The sequence below is a fragment of the Grampus griseus genome (assembly GCF_964374135.1).
Source record: "Grampus griseus genome assembly, chromosome: 3".
Lineage (NCBI taxonomy): Eukaryota > Metazoa > Chordata > Mammalia > Artiodactyla > Delphinidae > Grampus > Grampus griseus.
Window position 1 is genome coordinate 138729276 of NC_139019.1, and position 23288 is coordinate 138752563.

General features: G+C 37.9%; 1 protein-coding gene across 1 annotated transcript; it reads left to right on the forward strand.

Annotated features, from left to right (window-relative positions):
- Window positions 1–13135: 13135 nt before the first annotated feature.
- CCNG1 (cyclin G1) lies at window positions 13136–19958 on the forward strand. The gene is made up of 7 exons (XM_082650484.1): window positions 13136–13362; window positions 14439–14702; window positions 16320–16573; window positions 17150–17228; window positions 17309–17407; window positions 17633–17827; window positions 18699–19958. Exons 2-6 carry the CDS (start codon window positions 14439–14441, stop codon window positions 17822–17824), a joined length of 888 nt encoding a protein of 295 aa, XP_082506610.1. The 5' UTR covers window positions 13136–13362; the 3' UTR covers window positions 17825–17827; window positions 18699–19958.
- Window positions 19959–23288: the final 3330 nt, after the last annotated feature.

Genomic DNA, 23288 nt, shown 5'->3' on the forward strand with positions numbered 1-23288 from the left:
TGTGACCAAGAGAATGAAGCAACGGTGTCTTTCTTCTCAAATCAGAATAATTCTAACTGTAGCAATTCAATATTCACTTAATGCTTAATTCCTGTGAGTGTCAAAATTTGGTACCAGTAAGTAGACTGAAGTTTGCATAAAAATATCAATTATATCTATCTGTAGAACTGTCTGTTTAGCAAAGTGACAAACAATAAAATTTGGAGTAGTTCTCCCCCACCCCAGTCATGAGTAACTTTCTCAACAGGCACATACTGACCATGGAAATAATCAGACCTGGTTACACAAATGTAAATCACTTAGACTTTAAGTTCAAAATCAGCATGAATAAAGGCACTGACCATATTCTAGCAACACAGTGACTCTTTCTCCATAGAATTCTAAATGGCCTTCAAATCCAATGTCTTTTTTTGACCTTCCTTGATATATTACTTTGTTCAACATTCATCTTTCATACTGTCTAAACTTTACTAATTTTATAATTAGGTGGTTTCGGAGTTTTATAAAAGAACCCACACTGATAACATCCTGACCATTTCGGATGGCAATATATTTCTGTACAAGTTTAAGTAGAATGATAAAAAAAAACTTATTAGAACATTCCCTTCAAATCCTGAGATTAGTGAGTTTGCAAAAATAAATTCTACTTTGCAAGGCTTTCCATGGAAAGCTTGGCTCATTTAAGCCTTAGAAAAGTTCATGGTTCCCTTTCAGAACTGAAGAATATGTGATTGCCTACCTAATGTTATTGAAAGAGCTGCCTAAATATCTCTGCCAGAGGTGTGCTTTATTGCCTGAAATTCCCACTTTTTTTGACCTTGCCTTTTTAAAATTTGTGTATTACCACTGAGAGGTGCAGAGATTATATTTTTCAAAATAGCCACAGCCATATTTCCAGTTTTACATCCTCTTCCAGAACCTGGCAGCTCTCCATCAAGAAGTGGAACCTATTTTCCCTGTCCTTGAATTGGGCTAGGCTACCTGACCAATATAGAAGAGCAGAAGGAAAGAAGCACGACTTCTAAAACTAGCTCAGACAAGACAATATGGCTTCTGCCTGCTCTTAACTCTCTCTGTCTCTGTCTCTGTCTCTAAGTGATCACCCTTGGAACCCTGTCTCCATGCTGTGAGGAAGCCCAGCGGCCACATGAAAAGGTCACATGTAAGCATTCTGACCACAGCCAAAGCTGAAGTCTCAGAGAGCATTAAGGACACACGTCTGAGTGAGTGAGTGACCCTTCAGAGAATTCCAGCCACCAGACTCCAACCCACTCTAGCCAACACTGGCTGAGTGTAGATTTGTTAGTAAGTAAATGACATCATTATTTTACATCACTTAGCTTGGAGAGGTTTTTATGTACCCATAGATAACCAATAGGAGTAACACATTAATATTGGTACAGGTTAACTTTTCAGAGTAGCTAGCCATTTTGTAGTAGATATAAAAACCGTGAGGGGGACTTCCCTGGTCGTACGGTGGTTGGGAGTCCACCTGCCAATGCAGGGGACATGGGTTCTATCCCTGCTCTGGGAGGGTCCCACATGCTGTGGAATAACTGGGCCTGTGAGCCACAACTACTGAGCCTGCGCTCTATAGCCCGCGAGCCACAACTACTAAGCCCACGTGCCACAACTACTGAAGCCCACACGCCTAGAGCCTGTGCTCCGCAGCAAGAGAGGCCACTGCAGTGAGGGGCCCGCACACCACAGGGAAGAGTGGCTCCCGCTTGCCACAGCTGGAGAGAGCCCATGCGCAGCAGTGAGGACCCAACGCAGCCATAAATAAATAAATAAATAAATTTATAAAAACCATGCGGGATTACAACATGAAGAGAAAAAGGAAGAAGAGAGATACTGCATCTAAGGCAAGATTTTTTTTCTGCTTATGTCGAGTAGGCTAAAACTATAAAACTCTTAGAAGAAAATACAAGGGGAAAGTTTCATGACATTATATTTAGCAATAATTTCTTGGATATGAAACCAAAAGCGTGGGCAACAAAATAAAAAATTGGACTTCATCAACATGAGAAACTATTGTGCATCAAAGCTCACTACCATCAGAGTGAAAAGGCAACCCACAGAAAGGGAGAAAATATTTGCAAATCATATATATGATAAGGGGTTAATATCCATAATATATAAAAAACACCCACAACTCAACGACAACAAAAAAAACCTGATTAAAAGATGGACAAAGGACTGGACATTTCTCCAAAGAAGATATATAAATAGTCAATAACAACATGAAAAGGCACAACATCCCTGTGAAATGGGTGTTATTGCTTTTACACAGAAGATGGAATGGATTCTCAGACAAGTTAATAATGTTCCCAAGGTCACACAGCTAGAGCTATCCTAAATCCAAAGAGGTCTTAAGTACTAGATTATACTCTACTAAGAAGAGCTTCTTGAGGTCCAGGATTATGGATGTACTTTGTTTCTGTATGCCCAGACCTAGGTCTTGGAAGACACCTAATAAACAACAGTTGAATTAAAAAAAGAATAAAAAGAACATGAAAAGATGCTTAATGTCACTAATCATTAGGGAAATGCAAGTCAAGACCACAGAAATACCACTTCTTACCCATTAAGAATGGCTCTTATAAAAAAAAAAAGACAAAAAGAAAATAGCAAGTATTGGCAAGTATGTGGAGAAATTAGAACTATTGTGTGCTATTGGTAAGAACGTAAAATAGTGCAACCATTATACAAAATAGTATGGCAATTCTTCAAAAAATTAAAAGCCGAGGGCTTCCCTGGTGGCACAGTGGTTGAGAGTCCGCCTGCCAATGCAGGAGACACGGGTTCGTGCCCTGGTCCGGGAGGATCCCACATGCCGCGGAGCGGCTGGGACCCTGAGCCATGGCTGCTGAGCCTGCACATCCGAAGCCTGTGCTCCGCAATGGGAGAGGCCACAACAGTGAGAGGCCTGCGTACCGCAAAAAAAAAAAAAAAAAGAAAGAAAAAAAAAAGTTGAATTACCAACAATCTCACTTCAATCTAAACAAAAAGACTTGAAAGCAGAGTCTCAAAGAAATATTTATATACCAACGTTCATAGCAGCACTATTCACAAAAGCCAAAAGATGGAAACAACCCAAATATCTACTGACATATAAATGGATAAAGAAATATGGTATATACATACAAAGGACTACTACTTACTCTTATAAAGGAAAGAAATTCTGACACATGCTACAACATGAATGATCCTTGAGGACATTATGCTAAGCGAAAGAAGCCAGTCACAAAAAGACAAATACTGTATGGTTCCATTTACATGAAACACTTAACAATAGTCAAATTCATAGCCAAAAAGTAGTATGGCGGTTGCCAGGAGCTGGGGAAGAGGGTACGGGGAGTTATTGCTGGGTACAGAGTTTCAGTTTGGGAAGATGAAAAAGTTCTGGAGCTGGATGGTGGTGATGGTTGCACAACAATGTAAATGTACTTAACGCCACTGAACTGTACACTTAAAAATTGTTAAAATGTAAATTTTATCTTATGTATATACTACCACAATAAAAAAAATTGGGCAAAGGCTTTGAACATTTTTCCAAATAAGATATTAAAATGACCAATAAGCAAATGAAAAGATGCGCAACATCGTTAGTTAATAGGTAAAAGCAAATCAAAACTATGAAATACTTACTAGGATGGCAATCATCAAAACAACAGATAATAACAAGTGTTGACGAGGATGTGGAGAAATTGGAACCCTTACCTATTGCTGGTGGGAATGTACAGTGGTGCGGCTACTTTAGAAAATAGTTTGGCAGTTACTCAGAATGTTAAATATAGAGCTACCATATGACCATCAATTCCACTGCTAGGTAAATACCCAACAGAAATGAAAGTATATGTTCATACAAAAACATACAAAAAGTATATGTCCATGTGCATGAATGCAGCATTATTCATAATTGCCAAAAATAGAAACAACCCTGTCATGTGTCCCCTTAAAATTCATATGCTGAAGCCCTAACGCTCAATGTGATGGGATTTGGAGGTGGGAGTCTCTGGGAGGTAATCAGGTTTGCATGATGCCATGAGAGTGGGGCCCACTTAATGGGATTAGAGAGTTCTCTCTCTACTTCCCCTGCCACCCCACCATTGAGGATACAGCCAGAAGGTAGCTATATGCACACCAGGAACCAAGTCTGCCAGCACCTTAATCTCGGATTTCTCAGTCTCCAGAACTATGAGAAATAAATATCCGTTGTTTAAGCCATCCAGTCAATGGTATTTTGTTATAGCAGCCTGAGCTGACTAAGACAAATCCAAATGCCCATAAACTGTATAAAAGATATACAAAATTTGGTATATTCATACAATGGAATATTATTTAAAAGGAATGAAATGCTGATACATGCCACAACATGGAAGAACCTAGAAAACATTATGCTAAGTGAAAGAAGCCAATTGCAAAGGACCACATATCCTAAGATTCCATTTATATGAAATGTCCAGAATAGGCAAATATATAGAGACAGAATGTAAATTATTGATGGCCTAGAGCTGGGGAATTGAGAGAAGAGAATGAAGAATTGACTGCTAATGAATATGGTGTTTCTTTGGGGGTGAAATGTTCTAAACATAGATTGTGGTGATGGTTGCACAACTCTATGAATATAATAAAATCCATTGAATTGTACACTTTGGGTGAAATGTATGTGAATTAAAATGTTGATAAAAATATTCAAAAAGTTTTAAAAATCACTTTGAGAGAAGAAATGATATATATGGTCACTTATGGAAGGCACATACATGTGAGAAGGAATTATATATTCAAAAACAAACACTTATGTCCATAGATTCATTAAATTCCTTTTAGTAATGATCTCAAATTAGAGGTAGGAAAAGGGTAGCAGGTGTGCCTTTTGTGTGGATGTCTTTCTGTAGAGTATTGGTATGATGACCTCTCCTTGGAAGAAAGGGGATTATAGTCATACTGGCTATGAAAACACCTTTTGCTTGAAATGTACAATGAATCAGAGATAAGTCTGTATGAAACATCTTTTTTTTTCAATATATAATGAATCAAGAGTAAATGTGTAAGTGTAATAAAATGTCTGATTAGAAAGATGTTTTGAGTCCTCAAATATTACCAAATTCTGTTACTCAACATTATACAAATTTTTTGAGCCTTGTGGGATGATGGACTGTGGGTGGGAGAGGCCAGAAGAACTGAGACTCTGTGTTCCACAGAGGACATTTCATTTGTATCGGTACTGACAAGATGTCCCTATTCATTCCCCTGTTTTAAAAAAATGAAAACTTGGAACCACAATAATAATTAATTCACAGCCCAAGAGAGGTTCTTAACATCACATTCTTCACAAGCAATTTCATAATAGGCTCTTTCCTTTTTCAGGTTCTTATTATTGTTAAGGGGTTTGTGCGTTAGGGAGTATTTGAATAAGCTTGCCCTTAATTTCTCAAGATAGTCCAAAAGTTATTGTGAAATAACCATCTAAAAATTAACAATAGTGAAGTCTAAGACAGAGTTTAGTTGAATAGAGGAAAGTACAATGAAGCAATGAAATTGTGAAATTCAGGATAAAATAGCATTCTTTAGTCCATGAACTTAAAATCATTTTCATAAACACATGCCACCAAAAAAAAGCATTTCTGGGGCTTCCCTGATGGCGCAGTGGTTGAGAGTCCGCCTGCCGATGCAGGGGACACGGGTTCATGCCCCGGTCCGGGAAGATCCCACATGCCCGGGAAGATCCCACATGCCGCGGAGCGGCTGGGCCCGTGAGCCATGGCCGCTGAGCCTGCGCGTCCGGAGCCTGTGCTCCGCAACGGGAGAGGCCACAACAGTGAGAGGCCCGCGTACTGCAAAAAAAAAAAAAAAAAAAAAAAAAGCATTTCTGGAGAAGTAATTCCAGAAGGGAATGTGGGATGTTCAATGGGGAAAAATAGGAGGATGAAAAGTCCTGCCAAGTGACCCTGAATAAAATCATTTAACCTCTCTGGCCTTTCTGTTCTCCCCAAGAAAATATGGATCACCATCTGTTATGGACTGAATTGTGTCCTCCCAAATTCATATCTGACTATATTTGGAAATAGGGCCTGTAAAGGGATAATTAAAGTTAAATGAAGCCACAAAGGTAGGTCCCTAAGCCGATACGACTATTGTCCTTATAAGAAGAGGAAGAGACACCAGGAAGATGCAGATACACAGAAAAGTCCACGTGAGGACACAGCGAGGAGGTGGCCCCATGCAAGCCAAGGCAAGGTCTTAGGAGAACCCTAACCTACCGTCTCATCGACCTTGGACTTCAGACTCCAGACTGTGAGAAAACAAATTTCTGTTGTTTAAGGCAGCCAGTCTGTGGTATTTTGTGATGGCAGCCCTAGCAAACTAACACACAATCTATGCCCTGAAAATCTGGCAAGGACTTTAGGGAGTTTGAGAAAATATATGTGAAAATCCTTGGTAAACTATGAAGTTTACTAAAAATAGAAGATTTTTATCTTGATGGGAATCATCATACACTTTCATACGTAAAGGAGAGTCCGCTTAAGGAAAATGCTTCACAGAAGAAAGACTAAGGAAAAACCTAAAACATTGGTTTATGTTTGTTAGTTGATTTGTTCTAGCAACTCTCCCAGTTTATGAGGTCTTGTATCTGGCATAGTAGGAGATGAATTCCCACTTTAAAGTGAAAACAACTGGAAGACTAATTTATTATTGTAAGTAAAAAAGAGCAAAGACCTTGATAACATTGCTTCGTTTAAATATACTTAGTAATTGACGTCAGCAGTATGGTGGGTTGCAATTTATCTCACAGAAGTTTACTTATTTCTGCAGATAATAATATCTAACATTTAATAAGTCCTTACATATGCTACTTCTGAGTATTAGTTCAATTAATTAAACCTCTGATGTAGTACTGTTATTATTTTCCCAATTAAAATATGAAAATATTGAGAGTGGGAGATAGTAACTGGGGAAAATGAGACCCAGACTGTAGTCTGTCCCTTCATGTCTCAACCAAACCACTGCTTTTAGTTATTAAAAATTCTTCCACAGGCCAGGATTGACAGGAAATGTGTTATAAAAAAATCTATATCAATGCTATTTGGCAGTATTACTTATCACATCCACATATTTCCATGCTCACACACGTTTATGGTTGTATGATATAAATATATGTATATTTCCATTAAAAATAGAAACCTCCATAATGTGCCTAAAGTTTTTATTCTATTTGAGCTCAATCTATGTATGGCTGACTTTCAACAAAAGCTAGATATTTAAGGCTTGGATGGATGCCTTGTTCTATCATATTTTAACTACATATGGTTACATAAAATGCATGTTTTTATTTATTACTCTTACTTCAACACTGATATAAAGCTCCTAAACCTGGCAAGCCAGAATATTTTAAATCAAGAGGAGTGCTTTGGATAATCTGAAACTGGAAATGCTGAATATAAAATAGCAATAGAAAACAAACATTTATAAAGCATGTAGTGATATTTCTTAACATCTATTTAGAGAATTTTAGGCTTGCTAAACACACATAATTTCTGCCCCTTTGTGTTGTTCCCTTCCATTGTAGTCTGTGAGTATTTGACTATATAGAAGCTTCTATAACAATACAGCTGACGGAATGCAAATTGACCAGTGTCATCTGAGAACTTAGATTGTTCTAGCAGTCAGATCCTTCTTTTTCTCTGCTGGCTCTTTCTGGTCATTACTTAAACATGCACAAGTCTAGCTCATCTCTGAAAAGCAAAATATCTCTCTCAACACCATTCCACTCTCTGTCCAGGGTCTCTATCCCTCACAGTCCAGCCCCTTGCAAGAGTGGGCCACACATTCATTGATTTCATTTTCTTTCTCTGTTGTTCATACTTCATTTCATCCTCTTTGCAGCATCAGACACTGGTGCTCACTCTCTCCTTGAAACACTTTCTCTTAACTCCAGTAACGTGCCTTCTCCTTCTAGATCCCTTCAGAGACTCCTGTTCCCTAGACTCTCTCCTCAGGCTTCTCTTACCACCTTCAACTGTCCCTGACTGATCTCCTTCCATGACTCAATCACCTCCCATATTCTGATGAGTCCCAAAGTTATCAGTAGCACCAAATGTTTCTCTGGATACCTTTGGACATCTCCACCTGGAGTTCCCTCAGGCATCTCTAGGTCAACGTCTTCCCCTACAAACCTGGTCTTTTTCCTGTATTCCCTGAACTTAGCACATAAATAGACTCTTCATTCAACTTTTTGCCTGAACCAGAAATTTGAACAGTATTCTTGACTCTGCCTTCATCCTGATCACCTAACCAATCAAATCTAATCAATCACCACAATCCATCAGCTCAATCTCCTAAGGTCCCTTGAATCCATCTCCTTCCCATTCCCACTCTCACTTCCTCAGTTCAATCTTCTCATGTTTTCCTAGGTGAAGGCAGTGGCCTCTTAAACTGCTCTTCTGACTCCACTCTTGGCCCCCTCTTTCCTCTCTTCACACTGATGCCAAATGGTCATTCTAAATCACAAATCCAGTTGTGACAGTCCCTTTAAATTCCATGGTTGGTTCCCCAAAGCCTATAAAGTCCAAAATTCCAATAATGGTATATATGGTATACCTGGTCCTTCAGGATAAGCAACTGCTTCTTTCCCCACCTCACTGCTAGACTCCCCCACCTCCAACACCCTCCATGCTTTAGCCAGAGTCATCTATATTTCATTTACAGAAATCAACGTAGTCTCTCTTTCCTCCATGCCTTTGCACATACTGTTGCTTTTGTCTGGAATGCCCTTTGCACCAACCTCTTCACTTGGCTGCATCAAAACTCAGATCACGAGTTAAAGAGTTAAAAGGCTAAAGAAATGAGGAAAGTGGTGACCTCAGGCAAGGAAGGCTGACCTAGAGAACAAAAGTTCAGACCTATGAGATCCCTAAGGGACAAAAAAGCTAGATTAGAAAGTACTTCATTTCCCAAAATTCAACTCTGTCAAAATCTTTTGTAAAGGGGTATGTGTGTGTGTCTGGGTGTGTCTGCATGCACTTTTGTGAGGAAGATTAGCAGTACAGGCAGAGACCTAAATAAGGAAGGGAACTATTACCCCTCCCCATTCCTCCTTCTCCTACCAAAGCAGCAGACCCCAGAGACACCTTCAGTGTGGGCTTCAGACTAGAAAGAGATGCACCTGGAGAATGAGCCAGCTGATCCTACCAACCCCTATCTTCACAAAACACAATAGCCAACACACCCTATGGCCCAAAATTGTAACATTTTCAATCTGGGACTACAAAACACAATGGTTTGGCACCTAGAAAGTTCTCAATAAATATTTGTTGAATGATGAGACAAACAGAAAGTAAATAGGCAACATGGGCAAAATGTTGATGATTACTGAAGTTGGGTAATGAGTTTAAAAGGTTCCAAAATAAAAACTTGTCTTTAAACGCTGTAAAATCCAAATTCAAGCTATGTGTTAAGAATATTTAGTAAACAGTAAAAAGTAGCTGCTAAACAGGAGATATACGAGATATTCCTCATTTCTGAACATAATAATAATATCAGAGTTGTTAGAGGACTAAATAAGATCATGTGTGTTTAAGTTCAGCACACAGCCTGGCACTTGGGAAATACATAACAAATGCAAACTCTTATCGTTATTGGCTGATCTTGGCTTTGGGCCCTGTACTCAACAGAGCCTATGGCCATTAGACTAAATGCTAGCAAGTGGGGAGATCTGTGTCTAATGTCTCCCAGTGCCTTTGCATAGCAGTGGTTACTTGACAAAGTTTATTTTTCCACTGAATATAGTAACATCTCAATTAATTGGAAAGGGTTACTTTATCAGAGATAGCTAGAATCTCTGAAAGGCAAGATATATCTGACATTACTAATCTGTTTTCTTATGTATCCTTTTCCCTGCCTCCCCATCACCACCCAAACTATACACAATTTCTCTGCTATCCCAGGGGCTAATGAAGACTCCAAAAAGCCACAGCCAAGCAAGTTCTCTTCTAAGACAGAGCAGATGCACTAGAGAATAGTTGGAGAGGTGGAGGGGGCCATAATTAGCTCCAGGAAGGATCAGGAAGTAGAGCGGAAGAGACTGAGCTGAGATCTTTGGATCCTCACTTTTTCAGCCCTCATCACAGTTGGACAAGCCCACATTCAAAAGTTCTGGACATTTGTCAGGGAGCCTCAACAGAGGGTGAGGTACAAAGACTCCTCCAGTCTCTAGGATGGAAACAGAACCAACGAGGAATTTCCCTCGTCAGGGCAGCATTTGACAAGCCACCACTGTTATACCTGCTTGTTACAATTTTTGCTGCTCAAGGCACTTTTATAATCTGCAGTGTAGAGAATATGATTAAATCCTCCTGTTAACTGCCTTGGATTCTTGCCCAGCCTTGAGGCCATTATTCTGAGCTTCAGTACTTGCTGCACTTAACTGCTGATTAAGAAGAAGGTGTGAAGATGGCGGCTGAATATATCACTGAGCCTAGAAAATACCCTGGAAGTCAGTCCTTTGAAAGATTCCTGATAGACTCATTACTAAATCTGTAAGTCTTTAAATATAAATCACAATTAACAAAAGGCTCATTTTTTTTCTTTTACAACAGTACATAATTCAGTCTTACATTTGCACATTTTGCTAATTAGGACTTTAAAATTATTTAAATGATTGTATTCTAATATTATGCAATAAAAATGACAGTGAAGGTGAGGGGAAGGAGAAAAGGTAAAAAATGTCCATTTGATCTGATTTGTATTGAATCAATGTTTCTTCAGTGCTATAGAAACAATTTTTTTCATGCAGGTAATTTCAGATTTTAATAAAAAGTAATAAGATCCTAACGTAAGAGAAAACATTTTTATTACATAAACAATGATATATTACCTAATGCATGTGAAAATTTTAAGTATAAAAAAGGCATAGAAATTAATACACATGGGACTTCCCTGGTGGTCCAGTGGTAAAGAATCCACCTTACAATGAAGGTGACGTGGGTTCGATCCCTGGTCAGGGAACTAAGATCCCACATGCCATGGGGCAACTAAGCCTGTGTGCCACAACTACTGAGCTCGCACGCCTCAACTAGAGAGAGAAAGCCCACACACCACAACTAGAGAGAAGCCCGGGCGCCACAACGAAGAGCCCATGCACCGCAACGAAAAATCCCGCATGCCCCAACGCAGATCCCACATGCCGCAACTAAGACCCAACGCAGTCAAAAATAAATAAATAAATAAATCTTTAAAAAAAAAGAAATTAATACACACAATTTAGATACTTTCATTAGTGTTAAGTAAACAACTCCAATACTCCCATTCTAGAAGACTAACTCTGACAATAGATAAAACAGAATTAAATGTATGTTAAGCAAGACATTTCAAAGGAAATGTTAGTAATTTAATAATAAAGGCTACCATTTATCAAGTACTTACTGTGCTCTGGGCACAATGCCTACCTCTTTAGGTACTTTGCATTATTTAATCCTCTCAATAACCCTGTGAATAAGGTACTTTTACTTCCTATTTTTTAATAAAAGAAAATGAAAACTCAATGCGATTAAAAACTTGCTAAAAGTCATGTACCTAGTTAGTAGTCTGTGACTTGAAAATAAGTCAGTTTATACTGTCCACAAAACTACACAATCCACAAGGACAGGAACCAGTATATTCTGTCCTCCACTGACACATATTACGTGTTCAACAAGTAGTGAAAGAGTGCATGTGTACATACCTATATTCCTAATTTTGTTACTAATTTTGTTCCTTTGTTACTAAAGGAGAAACATTTACATTTGTAAACTCACACATTATTGTAAAAAGAACTTTTTAAATGTTTTTAATTGCCCATTTATATTCATTACGTGAGTTCTTTTTCAAGGATGACCAAGGCCTCTTCCCCATTTGAAACACAGAGGTTTGACAAACTGACCTAGTGATGTGGCTAAGGTAATATTTTAGGGCATTAACTTTTTCTCTCAGGTTTTCCCTTCCCCTTTCTCTCCACAACTCTGCTCCCATTTCAGGGCTTGGTTCTGTGTCATTGCCTCAGGGAAGCACCCGGCAGGGCAAACAGCAAACATGCCAGCAAATCTTTCAGATTTTAATTTTTTCAAAGCCCAGGTAGCCACTAACCAGGAAGAGACCATGAGAACAGAGACATCAAAGTACAGTCCACCAGAACTGATAACCAATTCCTTGTTCACCAATCCTCAGGCCCTTTTAATGTAGACCCTTCCCATTTGTGACAATACGGAAAGAAAGAGGGAAGGAGTGAGTCCAGGAAGGCTTCAAGCTAACTATTTTTCCACTTACCAGGCAAAGGCTCACAATCAGAGATTAAGTTCATGGACAGCAAGTAAAAAGACTAATATTGCTTCACACACGGATCTGTGAACTCAGATTCATAAGCACTACAATTATTTTTGTCTACTTATTCCTCTTGAGTCAACCACACACCTTTCATTTTAAGCCGATGAAGAACTACCAGCTTTTCTAATTTGTTCAAAAATCAAATTCAGGAAATTGGTAGGAGACCAAGAATGTACGTAGCCCAACTCCACCCTTTGATAAATTATACAAAAAAGCAAAACAAGGCAAGGAACAAGTGATTTCCAAAGCTCACACGGAGAAACTTCTGGAGATTTAATAAACCACACCATAGAATATCCACCACCTCTCCAACTGCAGTGAAAAACCAGGCCTTTTTTTTTTTTTTTGTGGAATCAGACACTGTATTTTTAGAGAGAGCAAAAGCACTCTACCAAACCGAACGGAACGAAAACTCCCAGTACATTCTGGAACGATATTCTGGCCAATCCGCCCGCCAGCAGAGGCCTTACCGGGCCTGGGTTGGTGCGCGCAGCGTTCAGCTCCCCCTCCTCTTCATTGAAGACACTCGGGGAAATCCTCCAATGAGAGACAGTTAGAGGTAGGGGGCGTGGTCTCAAGGGGCGGAGAATTTGACTCCGGGATAGTGAAAAGCGTGTGCTGATTGGCCGGACTTCTTCCCTCTACGGACCAGCCCTCTTTGGACAGCAGGAGCCATCTATCATAAGACTTACACCAATCAGCGGCGAAAATGCCTCCCATGTGCCCCTCCCACCGCAGCGAGAAAACCCCGCCCTCCAATATATTACTCAGGAGTCCAGGCGCGGCCCCTTCGGCTCCGAGCAGACCCCAAGGAGGGCAGTGTCGTCTCGGCGGCGCTGTAGAGACCTCCACCCAAGACGGCTCCCCCTCCCCGGGCCTCTCCCGTCTTGCCGGCGAGCCCACTCGCCTCATAGGCCTCTCGGTTCTAATATCTTGGGGTGAGGTGAGAGCAGGCCCGGGGAGGGTGGTTACCGCTGAGGAGCTGCAATCGCGATCAAGGTGAGCTCGGATTTCGGGGTTGACCTCGGAGTGCGGGTAGGGAACAAGGTTGGGGGGCGCGGGGTGAGGGGTAGGTCTCGAGCCCTTTTCCTCGGTTAACTCTCCCCGAGCAACAAGTTCAGGCTAGTACGAGCATGGAGGGGCGGGGCCCGATGCGACCTCCTGAGATGTCTTAGTGTCTTATGGGCCCGATCCCAGCCCAGGGGCCAAAGAGTTGGACCCTTGAAGTTTGCGGATCTCCATCTGCCCACCCTTTCCGTCGCGCAACCCTAAGGATTCTTTCTGCCTCCCTGTCTTTCGATTGTTGCGAGGAGGGACCGTCCGTGTGTCCAGGGCTTAGCCCGTGCCCGCAGCAGGCACATAGTAGATGTTCAGTATTGTCTTAAATTAATGAAACTCCCAGATTCCTCTTGCAGGCTGGATTAGCCTTCCGCCCCCACTGCGTGCACCCATAACTGCCTTTAAGCTTCCTTTCCTAACATCAATAAAAGTTAACAGTTACTGAGCAGTGAGTGCCAAGCACTATGCTAAACTCTTTAGTTGAATCATCTTGGTTAATCTTCACAGCCATTCAAAGAGGCAGATATGCCTCGTTTTACAGACTAGAAGTAAGCTCATTAATATTGCCCAGTGTTTATTAGGCACCTACTGTATGTGCTAAGTACCTGTGTACCTAGATGATCTCATTCATTCCTCACAAGTGTCTGTGAAATAGGTAATAACCTTATACCCACTTTACGGACTAGGAATTGAGGACTAAGAAAAATTTACTAACTTGAAGAGTTCACATTGTTAATAAATGGCAGAATACATGCTACCATCTAATTTCAAAGTTTGGGCATGAAGATTTGCATTTTTTTTCTTTAAAAAGCCATGGCTACTGCCCTCTAGGAACTCACAATTTAGGATGTGACCAACTGGTTGGGGAGGTGGAGAATTACAGATGGCATTTTGCAGTGACTTAGATTCACTAATAGCATTGAGGGAGGGGAGACTTGTGTTATAATGCACCTGGCACAACACAAGGCAGGAAGGGCTGTTCTTTCACTCCTTTCTGGGCTTTGTTCTATATATAGATGATAGAGGTACTGACAACAACTGACTCTCAGAAACTGCTACACCAGCTGAATGCCCTGTTGGAACAGGAGTTGAGATGTCAGCCAAAGGTCTGCGGCTTGAGACTAATTGAATCTGCACACGATAATGGCCTTAGAATGACTGCAAGACTGAGGGACTTTGAAGTAAAAGATCTCCTTAGTCTAACTCAGTTCTTTGGCTTTGACACGGAGACATTTTCTCTAGCTGTGAATTTACTGGACAGATTCCTGTCTAAAATGAAGGTACGTCTAAAGCTACATTACCCTGAGTATTTCGTGGTTTTGTTCAATGTGTTTTGGAGGTGGTATTGCTAGCTTTGGGCTGGTATTCATAACTTTTTTTGTTTTCAGCAAGTAGCCAAAACATTATGGTAATTCTGTGTACTACAGCACTGATGAAATCCTTCCTTTTAATTAAGAGTGATGCATCATTTATTCAACTTACTTTCTGACATTGAAAAGTAGTCTAATATCAAATAATTAATTGCAGAGTCTCCCAGTAGGAGAGTTGGCTGTTGTTTTTAAAAGTCTTTTTTGATAGGTTGGGTGTTTTCATTTATTTACTGTTGTTTCTAAATTTTAAGAAATGTGTTAGAGGCCGAATGCTAGATTGGGGGTTAAGAATTAGACTATATTTCTTTTTTTTTTTCCCTTTTTGTTGATGCTGTCAACCGTCTGGTCATAGAGTATATTTCTTGATCTCTATTCATATAGAATAAAGTTCTAATTGTTTTAGCCTTAAATTTACCCAAGTCATGCTTATGCTTGTCATTTCCAGCCTAAGTTTGCATATAATAGAGAGTATCTTCTGAAGGAGCATTTATATATAGTTATTTCCCTGTATTGGATAAGCAGGACATCTGTGTAACTTTCAGAGCTTAATTGTTACAAATACATGTGACTTCTCTGTGTGCCAGTGGTCATCGGTAGATAATGAAATAACGTGGCAGTTAAAATGCAGCTCATCTTTTAGTCCTTAGTACCTAACAGAATGCATCATATATGGGAGGAACTCAATGTGTATTGAATGGTTCAAGAAACTTTTTCAATACCCTAATTAAACAACTCTTTAGACACCATGTGCAGGCACTACCTTTGACTATAAATGTTACATAGATGAAATACATCTATCCCTTAAGTGTATTATAATCTTAGTGGCAATAATGTTTGCATTGATAACTATTATATAGTACAAGGAATAATAAGAAAAATAATTACATTATACCTCAAAAGAGGCATAAATGTATTGCTGAAGGGGTTCTAAGAAGAGGAGAGCACAAATACTGGTAAAGGCTTCATAAAGTTTCCGTTAAGCGGAACTTAAAGTGGACAGAATTTTGACTGTGACAAATTTTGTAGACATTCAGAAAATGATGAATAAATTTAAAATACTGGTAGTGAATAGAGCTTTACAGGCAGAGTAAACAGTATGTGCTGTAGTATTTAAAAACATTTTACATGTGTTACTACAAAGAAAACAGTCTGGAAAAACACAACATTCTGGAAAGAAATTTTGTGCATAAGCTGTAAGGTATTTCAGTCCTCATATAAGCCTTTGACCTAGTAGCTTATTGCTTATCGTTCTGCACTGATTTAAACAAACCAAAAGAAGTACGAATTGTTATGTGCTGAAGCCACACATTACACTGAAACTTAGTCTGTTTGCTCAAAAATTGGTTCCAAGTGGGTACATATGGTTAAGAGGCTACAGTTGAGGTATCAGTGGATCTTGTTAAGTCCTTCACAGCTGAGAAATATACCTCAAAGATACATTTTCGAAGTGATAGGTTGAGTTCTAGATTATCCTTTATGTTTTTTTAACTGAAATAAGGTAAAGACATGGACTTACTGTCTTTTCAGGTACAACCCAAGCACCTTGGGTGTGTTGGACTGAGCTGCTTCTATTTGGCTGTAAAATCAATAGAAGAGGAAAGGAATGTCCCATTGGCAACTGACTTGATCCGAATAAGCCAGTATAGGTTCACAGTTTCAGACTTGATGAGAATGGAAAAGATTGTGTTGGAGAAGGTGTGTTGGAAAGTCAAAGCTACTACTGCCTTTCAGTTTCTACAACTCTATTATGCACTCCTTCAAGAGAACTTGCCATATGAAAGGTATGTGATGTTTGTTTTTAACAAAGCAGATTTGGAAATCAGAATGATGTTGTCCGGATGTTAAATAAAATCAATATCCTGGGAGAATTCCAGTCAAAATAAGTAAAGTGACAGCTAAGCTCCTTGAGTTTCACTTCACCCTCCAGCAGAAGTGAGAAGACTTTTAGTCAAAAGTAGCTTCTTGAAGTCTGTGAATTCTAAAGATGGACATTTCAACTTTTTTTAAAATTACGTTTTCCATTTATAGACAAGTTAAGTTATAGAACCTAGTAGGTAAGCATCTAACACAGATGTATGGAAAAAGGAACTTCAGATTCAAAAATAGATTTATTAAAATGAAAAGAAACCTTGGGAGTTGTAGCATGATACTTTTTTTTTGGCCCAAATCAGTTAAAATTCATATATGGTATCCTTAAGAAGTTAATGTTTCTGAAGGAAGGGAAATTCTTCGAATAATTCACTTTCTATGATAAGTGTGCATAAAGTTCACTTTAAAATTGACTTATTTTTCTAAAAATTTCTTTTGACTTGATGTAAAATTATCTATATAAAATTAATTTCATTTTCTTTTTAAAGGAGGAATAGCCTTAATTTTGAAAGACTAGAAGCTCAACTTAAGGCATGCTACTGCAGGATCATATTTTCTAAAGCAAAGGTAAATATTTTATAAAGATTAAACCTATTTATATACCTACTTTTATATTCAACATTTACTTTAAAATTTATCTCTTTTAGCCATCTGTGTTGGCATTGTCTATCATTGCCTTGGAGATCCAGGCACAGAGGTGTGTAGAGTTAACAGAAGGAGTAGAATGTCTTCAGAAACATTCCAAGGTATGTCAAGGTCATAGCCTAAATCCTGTTGACAGCTGTAAAAGCAACTAAACCACTTGTTCCTAAAGTAAAATGAGATGTCCTGTGTTTATTTGACACTTAAGTAGCTTATCCTCAAATATTTTGACGAGGAAACACACGTGTTAATAAGATTGCAATTATTACTATAATTAAATACTGTAGGACTTTTATTTTAAAGAATATATTTTTTTAATTTATTCACAGATCAATGGCAGAGATTTGACTTTCTGGCAAGAGCTCGTATCCAAGTGTTTAACTGAATATTCATCAAACAAGTGTTCCAAACCAAATGTTCAGAAGTTGAAATGGATTGTTTCTGGGCGTACTGCACGGCAACTGAAGCATAGTTACTACAGAATAACCCACCTCCCAACAATTCCTGAAATGGTCCCTTAATTGGTAAATTTGGTTCATAGTTTTTCTCCATGTAGAGAGACTTTTCTAATGCTATAATTTTCTTCTGCAATTCAAGAATTTAAATCTGCATTATTTTAAAAAAAATGGAGTTGGACTAGCAGAGGGGAAAATGACTTCTCTGATCTAGTCAGCTTGTATTTGAGGACATTTACTACATTCAAGGTACAACACCCTAAGAGTAAGGAATTCTCTTAACCTTTCATATACATGTTAGCCATTTCATTAAATTTTCAGCTTAAAAAGCAGCATCGTTAATAACCTGAACTTTAAAAGTAGCACTAAAACAGTATTTTCTTTTTTCAATTTCACATCATTTTGCTGTATGTAGACTTAGGCTTTGGCTCATTTAAAGTTACACGAGCCTGAGTGAGGGAGCAGGACCAAAAGTTTGAACCATACATTGAACTAATTTGAGCCTGTTAGCTTATTAGCAAAATCAGTATGAACTTGGGTATTGTACTTAAAAAGTAAGTTGCGGCAGGTGGTCTCTACATTGAGTGTCTAGAAACTGCCAGGATGTCTCAACTGTATAGTGTATCATTATACATCTCAACTGTATGTATATCATTGCTATAGTAGTTGAACACTGGAAAGTACTTACATGCATAAAAAATGTAAGCTTCCTCACAAATATATGATATACATTCTTGCCATCTAAGTTTAATTCATGTTGGTGATTTCTTTCTTCCTACTCAAAACTAAATATTAACATAGAACACATCTACATAAGACGTGATTGTTAGTCTTAGATATTTTCACAGGTAGTAATATTTGTGGTAGATTTCTGATAACTTGATTTTTTTGTTTATTAGGATTGGCAGACTTCTGATAACTTGATTTTTTTGTTTATTAGGATTCTTACAGCCAACAAATAACTCTTCTGAAGCCTTTCTCCACAATCCTGAGCTGTGGATTCCATAATGTTATAACGGATTTAAGCTGTGAAGCCTCAAAATATCACAAGTAGATTAACATTGGTGTTCTCAGATTTGGGAAAACTGCCTAATTAACATTACCCTATAGTGGAATTACTCACATTTGAATTCACCTGTGAAGCATACAAATCAAAGCTAACAGCATAAATGTGAAATGCTAATGACAAGCCTGGGAAGGTAAACTGTGAATCTTCATTTCTAACACTGATCCAACTTTCTGTATTGGGTCAATATATTGTATTTAGGTGGTGTTAAAAACGGTAACCTACTTAATTTAAATTTAAACTTTAAATTTAAATATGAGGTTTACATCAAAACCACCACTTCACAAATGCACTTTTAAGGCATAATAAGGGTCAGTATTCTAGGCAGTGAAAATGGTTTCTTGGCACCCATAATGCAAGTAATATGTAATCCAGAGATGTGGACTTTATTGCTACATGGGAGTCACATTTAAATTTGAGGGCATTTTATATAAAGCAAAACTACAGACCTATTAATTTCAGCATATTAAGTTATCTTTAATATTTTTCTAGAAAACAGGTGATGTTCATATCCATGATTTAAAAAGTTTTATACAAAATTTACTGCCTCAGTCTAGTCCCATCAAGAAAATTAGTTTTTACTGTAGTAGTAACTCAAATTAACATCACTCTGAAAACTTTGATTTAACACTCCAGAAGTTTTTACTAAGCACTGTTTTTATGAAACTGCCATTGCTTCTAATTTAGAGTTTTGCTTAAAAGGGAGAGAATATACTTTCATTAATTGCCCCTACTGTGCCAAAGGAAAGTATTAAGAAAGGTAAGTAGGCATCTTCATAATTATAAGGTTGCTGAGGTAGTGTTCAGGATTTCAGTGAACCTAAGGAGATCTACTGTGTTAAAGTGTCAGTTAATGTAATGTGTAGCCCGAATCCATCCAGGATGGCTATACCCAAGTTTGACATCATGTTATGGGGAGATATGCATTGGAAAATAAACCAAAGAACCACAGTGTATCTTATACTTTTGTAAACCATGTTTTATGGATAACTTTCCAGTTTTCCCAAAAGACTGATAAATTTCAATATTTTGAATACATCAGTGTTAATTCTGAGTTGGCAGAGGTAACCTAACCAACTACCATTATGTTTTGGTACTAAGGGATATACCTTTCAATAAAGTTACTGAAATGCATTCCTTTGCTGGGTGGTTTTCTATTTGTTTCTCTTCTAATTTAATTAACTATTTTGGCACTGTGATAATAGAACCACAATAAAAACTGTCTTCACTCACTATATTTAAATTTAGCACTAAAGTAAATGCATGGTAGGAGAAACAAAATTTCGTATAAGAGTATGGCTATTACCTAATTGACACTTTCCTTTCTAATGGTTTTTTAAAGATAGACACAAGATGATGACAATTAAATATGCTTAATATGCATTAAAAAGTAAGTGTTTATACACTATTGGTCGCTTTTATTATTTAGATTCATCACTACTATGGCTATCCATAATACAAATTCACCCTCAGATTCAGCCCACCTGAAGTTCTGTGCAACCCTATTATCTAATTAAACAGTATTCCAGCAGGTCGTTGTTAATCTGCTAAGATCACTTGTTAATTATTATTATTGGAACTGAAACAATAGATGACTTTGAACTGTTCATGTTTAAACTAACAAGATACAAAGTAGACAGTATATGGAATTACTGGTGAAAGAAAAACTTTTATAAAAGAAGGTTCCTGGGCTTCCCCGGTGGCGCAGTGGTTGAGAGTCCGCCTGCCAATGCAGGGGACACGGGTTCGTGCCCCAGTCCGGGAAGATCCCACATGCCGCAGAGCGGCTAGGCCTGTAAGCCATGGCCACTGAGCCTGCGCGTCCAGAGCCTGTGCACCACAAAAAAAAAAGGTTCCTTTGGTATTTGACTCAGGTTAGATATATTTAATAATCCCTCTTTTCAGAAGTGCTGTTTTTAAAAAGGGACCTGAACCTTCTATGTATTTCTAATTATGTGACATACTTTCTAAAAACTAGACATTTCTGATCTAACATTTGTGGTTAACAATGATAGTTTTTACTGTCAGGTACTATAGTCAGATGTTTCAGATGAATCATCTCATGTAATCCTTAATCCTATAAATTGAATGAGATTATCCCAATTTACAAATGAACCAGAACCAAGGAACAGGTAAGTGATGAGCCCAAGGTCATACACCTGTACTTGGATGTGTGATTCAAATCCAGGCAATTCTGACTCGGAGGCTATGCTCTTAACCTCTCTGCACATTACTTCCCAATATAGATTAAATGGACTCGTGAAATTGTATCAAAATTACCAGGAATAAAGAGGGATATTAAAAAATGATAAAAGAATCAATTCACCAAGACATGACAATCTTAAATATGTATGCACCTAACATCAGAGCTTAAAAATACAAGAAGTAAAAACAGCAGTGAAAGGAGAAATGAACAAACCTTCAATTACAGTTGGAGACTTAAACACTCCACTCAGTAATGTATAGAACTACTAGAAAATCAGCAAGGACATAGAAGGACTGAAAAGTACCAACACCAAATAAAAAATCATTTACAACAGCTCCAGAAAATGAACACTTAGGAATAAATCTAACAACAGATGTACAGGTTCTATAAGCTGAAAACCATAAATGCTGATGATCTATATCAAAGAGGTGCTAAATGAAGATGCCCCATGTTAATGGATCAGAAGACATGTTATTCCAGTGGAAACTCCAACAGGACTTTTTGTTATACAGACTAGCTGATTCTAAACTTCACACAGAAAGGCAAAGAAAACACAGTCAAAACAATTCCGAAGAAATAAGTTGAAGGTATCACGCTACCCAATTTTAAGACTTGCTTTAAAGCTACAATTGTCAAGGCAGTGTGGTATTGGTGAAGGGAAAGACACACAGATCAATGGAACAGAATACTGAGACCAAAAACAGACCCATATAAATAGCAATTGATTTTTGAGAAAAGTGCAAAAACAATTTAATGGAGAATGAATACCCTTTCCAACAAATGATTTTGAAACTAGACATCCATATGCAAAAAAATAAACAACCTATATTTCACAGCTCTTACAAAAAATAAAATAGGTCACAGATCTAAATGTAAAAGATAAAATGATAAAACTTTAGAAGAAAACATTGGAAAAAAGTCCTCATAACCTGGGATTACAAAATTCTTAGACGTGACACCAAAAGTATGATGAATTAAACTTGATCAAAATTAACATTCATGCTTCAAAAGTCACCATCAAGAAAGTGAAAAAAACATATATAAAAGGAGAAAATATATGCAAATCACATATCTGATAAAGGACTTTTGTGCAGAATATATAAAGAACTCTCACGTCTCAATAATAAAAAGGCAGATAACCCATTAAAAAATGGGCAAAGGATCTGAATAGACATTTCTCCAAGGAAGATACACAAATGGTCAATAAGTACAAGAAAAGATGCTCAACATAATTAGCAATCAGAGAAACGTAAATCAAAACCACAATGTGATACAATTCCATATTCCCAGGATAGCTAGGATCCAAAAGTCACATAACACATGTTAGCAAAGATGTGGAGAAACTGGAACTCTCATATACTGCTGATGGGAATGTAAAATGGTGTAGCCACTTTGCAAAACAATCTAGCAGTTCCTCAAATAATTAGTTTCCATAAAACTTGAAATTCCACTCTTAGGTAAGAAATTAAAATACAGATGCACACAAAAATTTGTACTTGAATGTTTATAGCAGAATTATTCACAGTAGCCAAAAGGTGGAAACTTCCCAGGTGTCCATCAACTGGCAAATGGATAAATATGTGGTAGTCATAAATGGAGCATTATTTAGCCAGCCAAAAAGAATGAAGCACTGACACATACTAGAACGTGGATGAACTTCTAAAACATTATGCTAAGTCAAAGAAACCAGAAACAAAAGACCACACTATGATTCCAGGTACATGAAATATCCAGAACAGAGAAATCTACGTGATGGAACGTAAATTATTGGTTGCTTCAGGGGGTTGGGTGTCTGTGCGTGGTTGGGTGGGGTGATAGTTAAAAAGTATGGATTTGGTGGGGTTTTTTTCTGAGGTGATGATGAAAATTAAAGTTGACGATGGTGATGGTTGAACTTAATGTGACTATCCTAAAAACCACTGAATTATACACTTTAAATGAGTAAAATGTATGGTATGTGAATTATCTCAAAGCTGTGTTTTTAAAAGATTATATATGATTCTATTTAAATGAAGATCTTGAAAAAAAAATATTGAGGCAGAGACTAAATCAGTGGGCTCCAGGGTTTGAGGCTAGGAGTAGGGTGTAACTATAAAGAGAAAGCATGAAGGAGTTTTGGGCTGACTGAACCAGTCAATTTCCTGATTTTGGAGGTTTTACACATATCTTTACATAAGTTAAAATTCACAGAACTACAAACAAAGTTGATTTTACTGTATGTTTATTCAAAATATTAAAAAATTTTAATGTCACATAGA

Excerpts from the sequence above, each read along its gene's own strand:
- CCNG1 (XM_082650484.1), top strand. The coding sequence starts at position 14,439 with ATGATAGAGGTACTGACAACAACTGACTCTCAGAAACTGCTACACCAG. Across the intron at positions 14,703-16,319 it reads GATTCCTGTCTAAAATGAAG|GTACAACCCAAGCACCTTGG; the intron begins GTACGTCTAAAG and ends CTGTCTTTTCAG. Across the intron at positions 17,229-17,308 it reads TCATATTTTCTAAAGCAAAG|CCATCTGTGTTGGCATTGTC; the intron begins GTAAATATTTTA and ends TATCTCTTTTAG.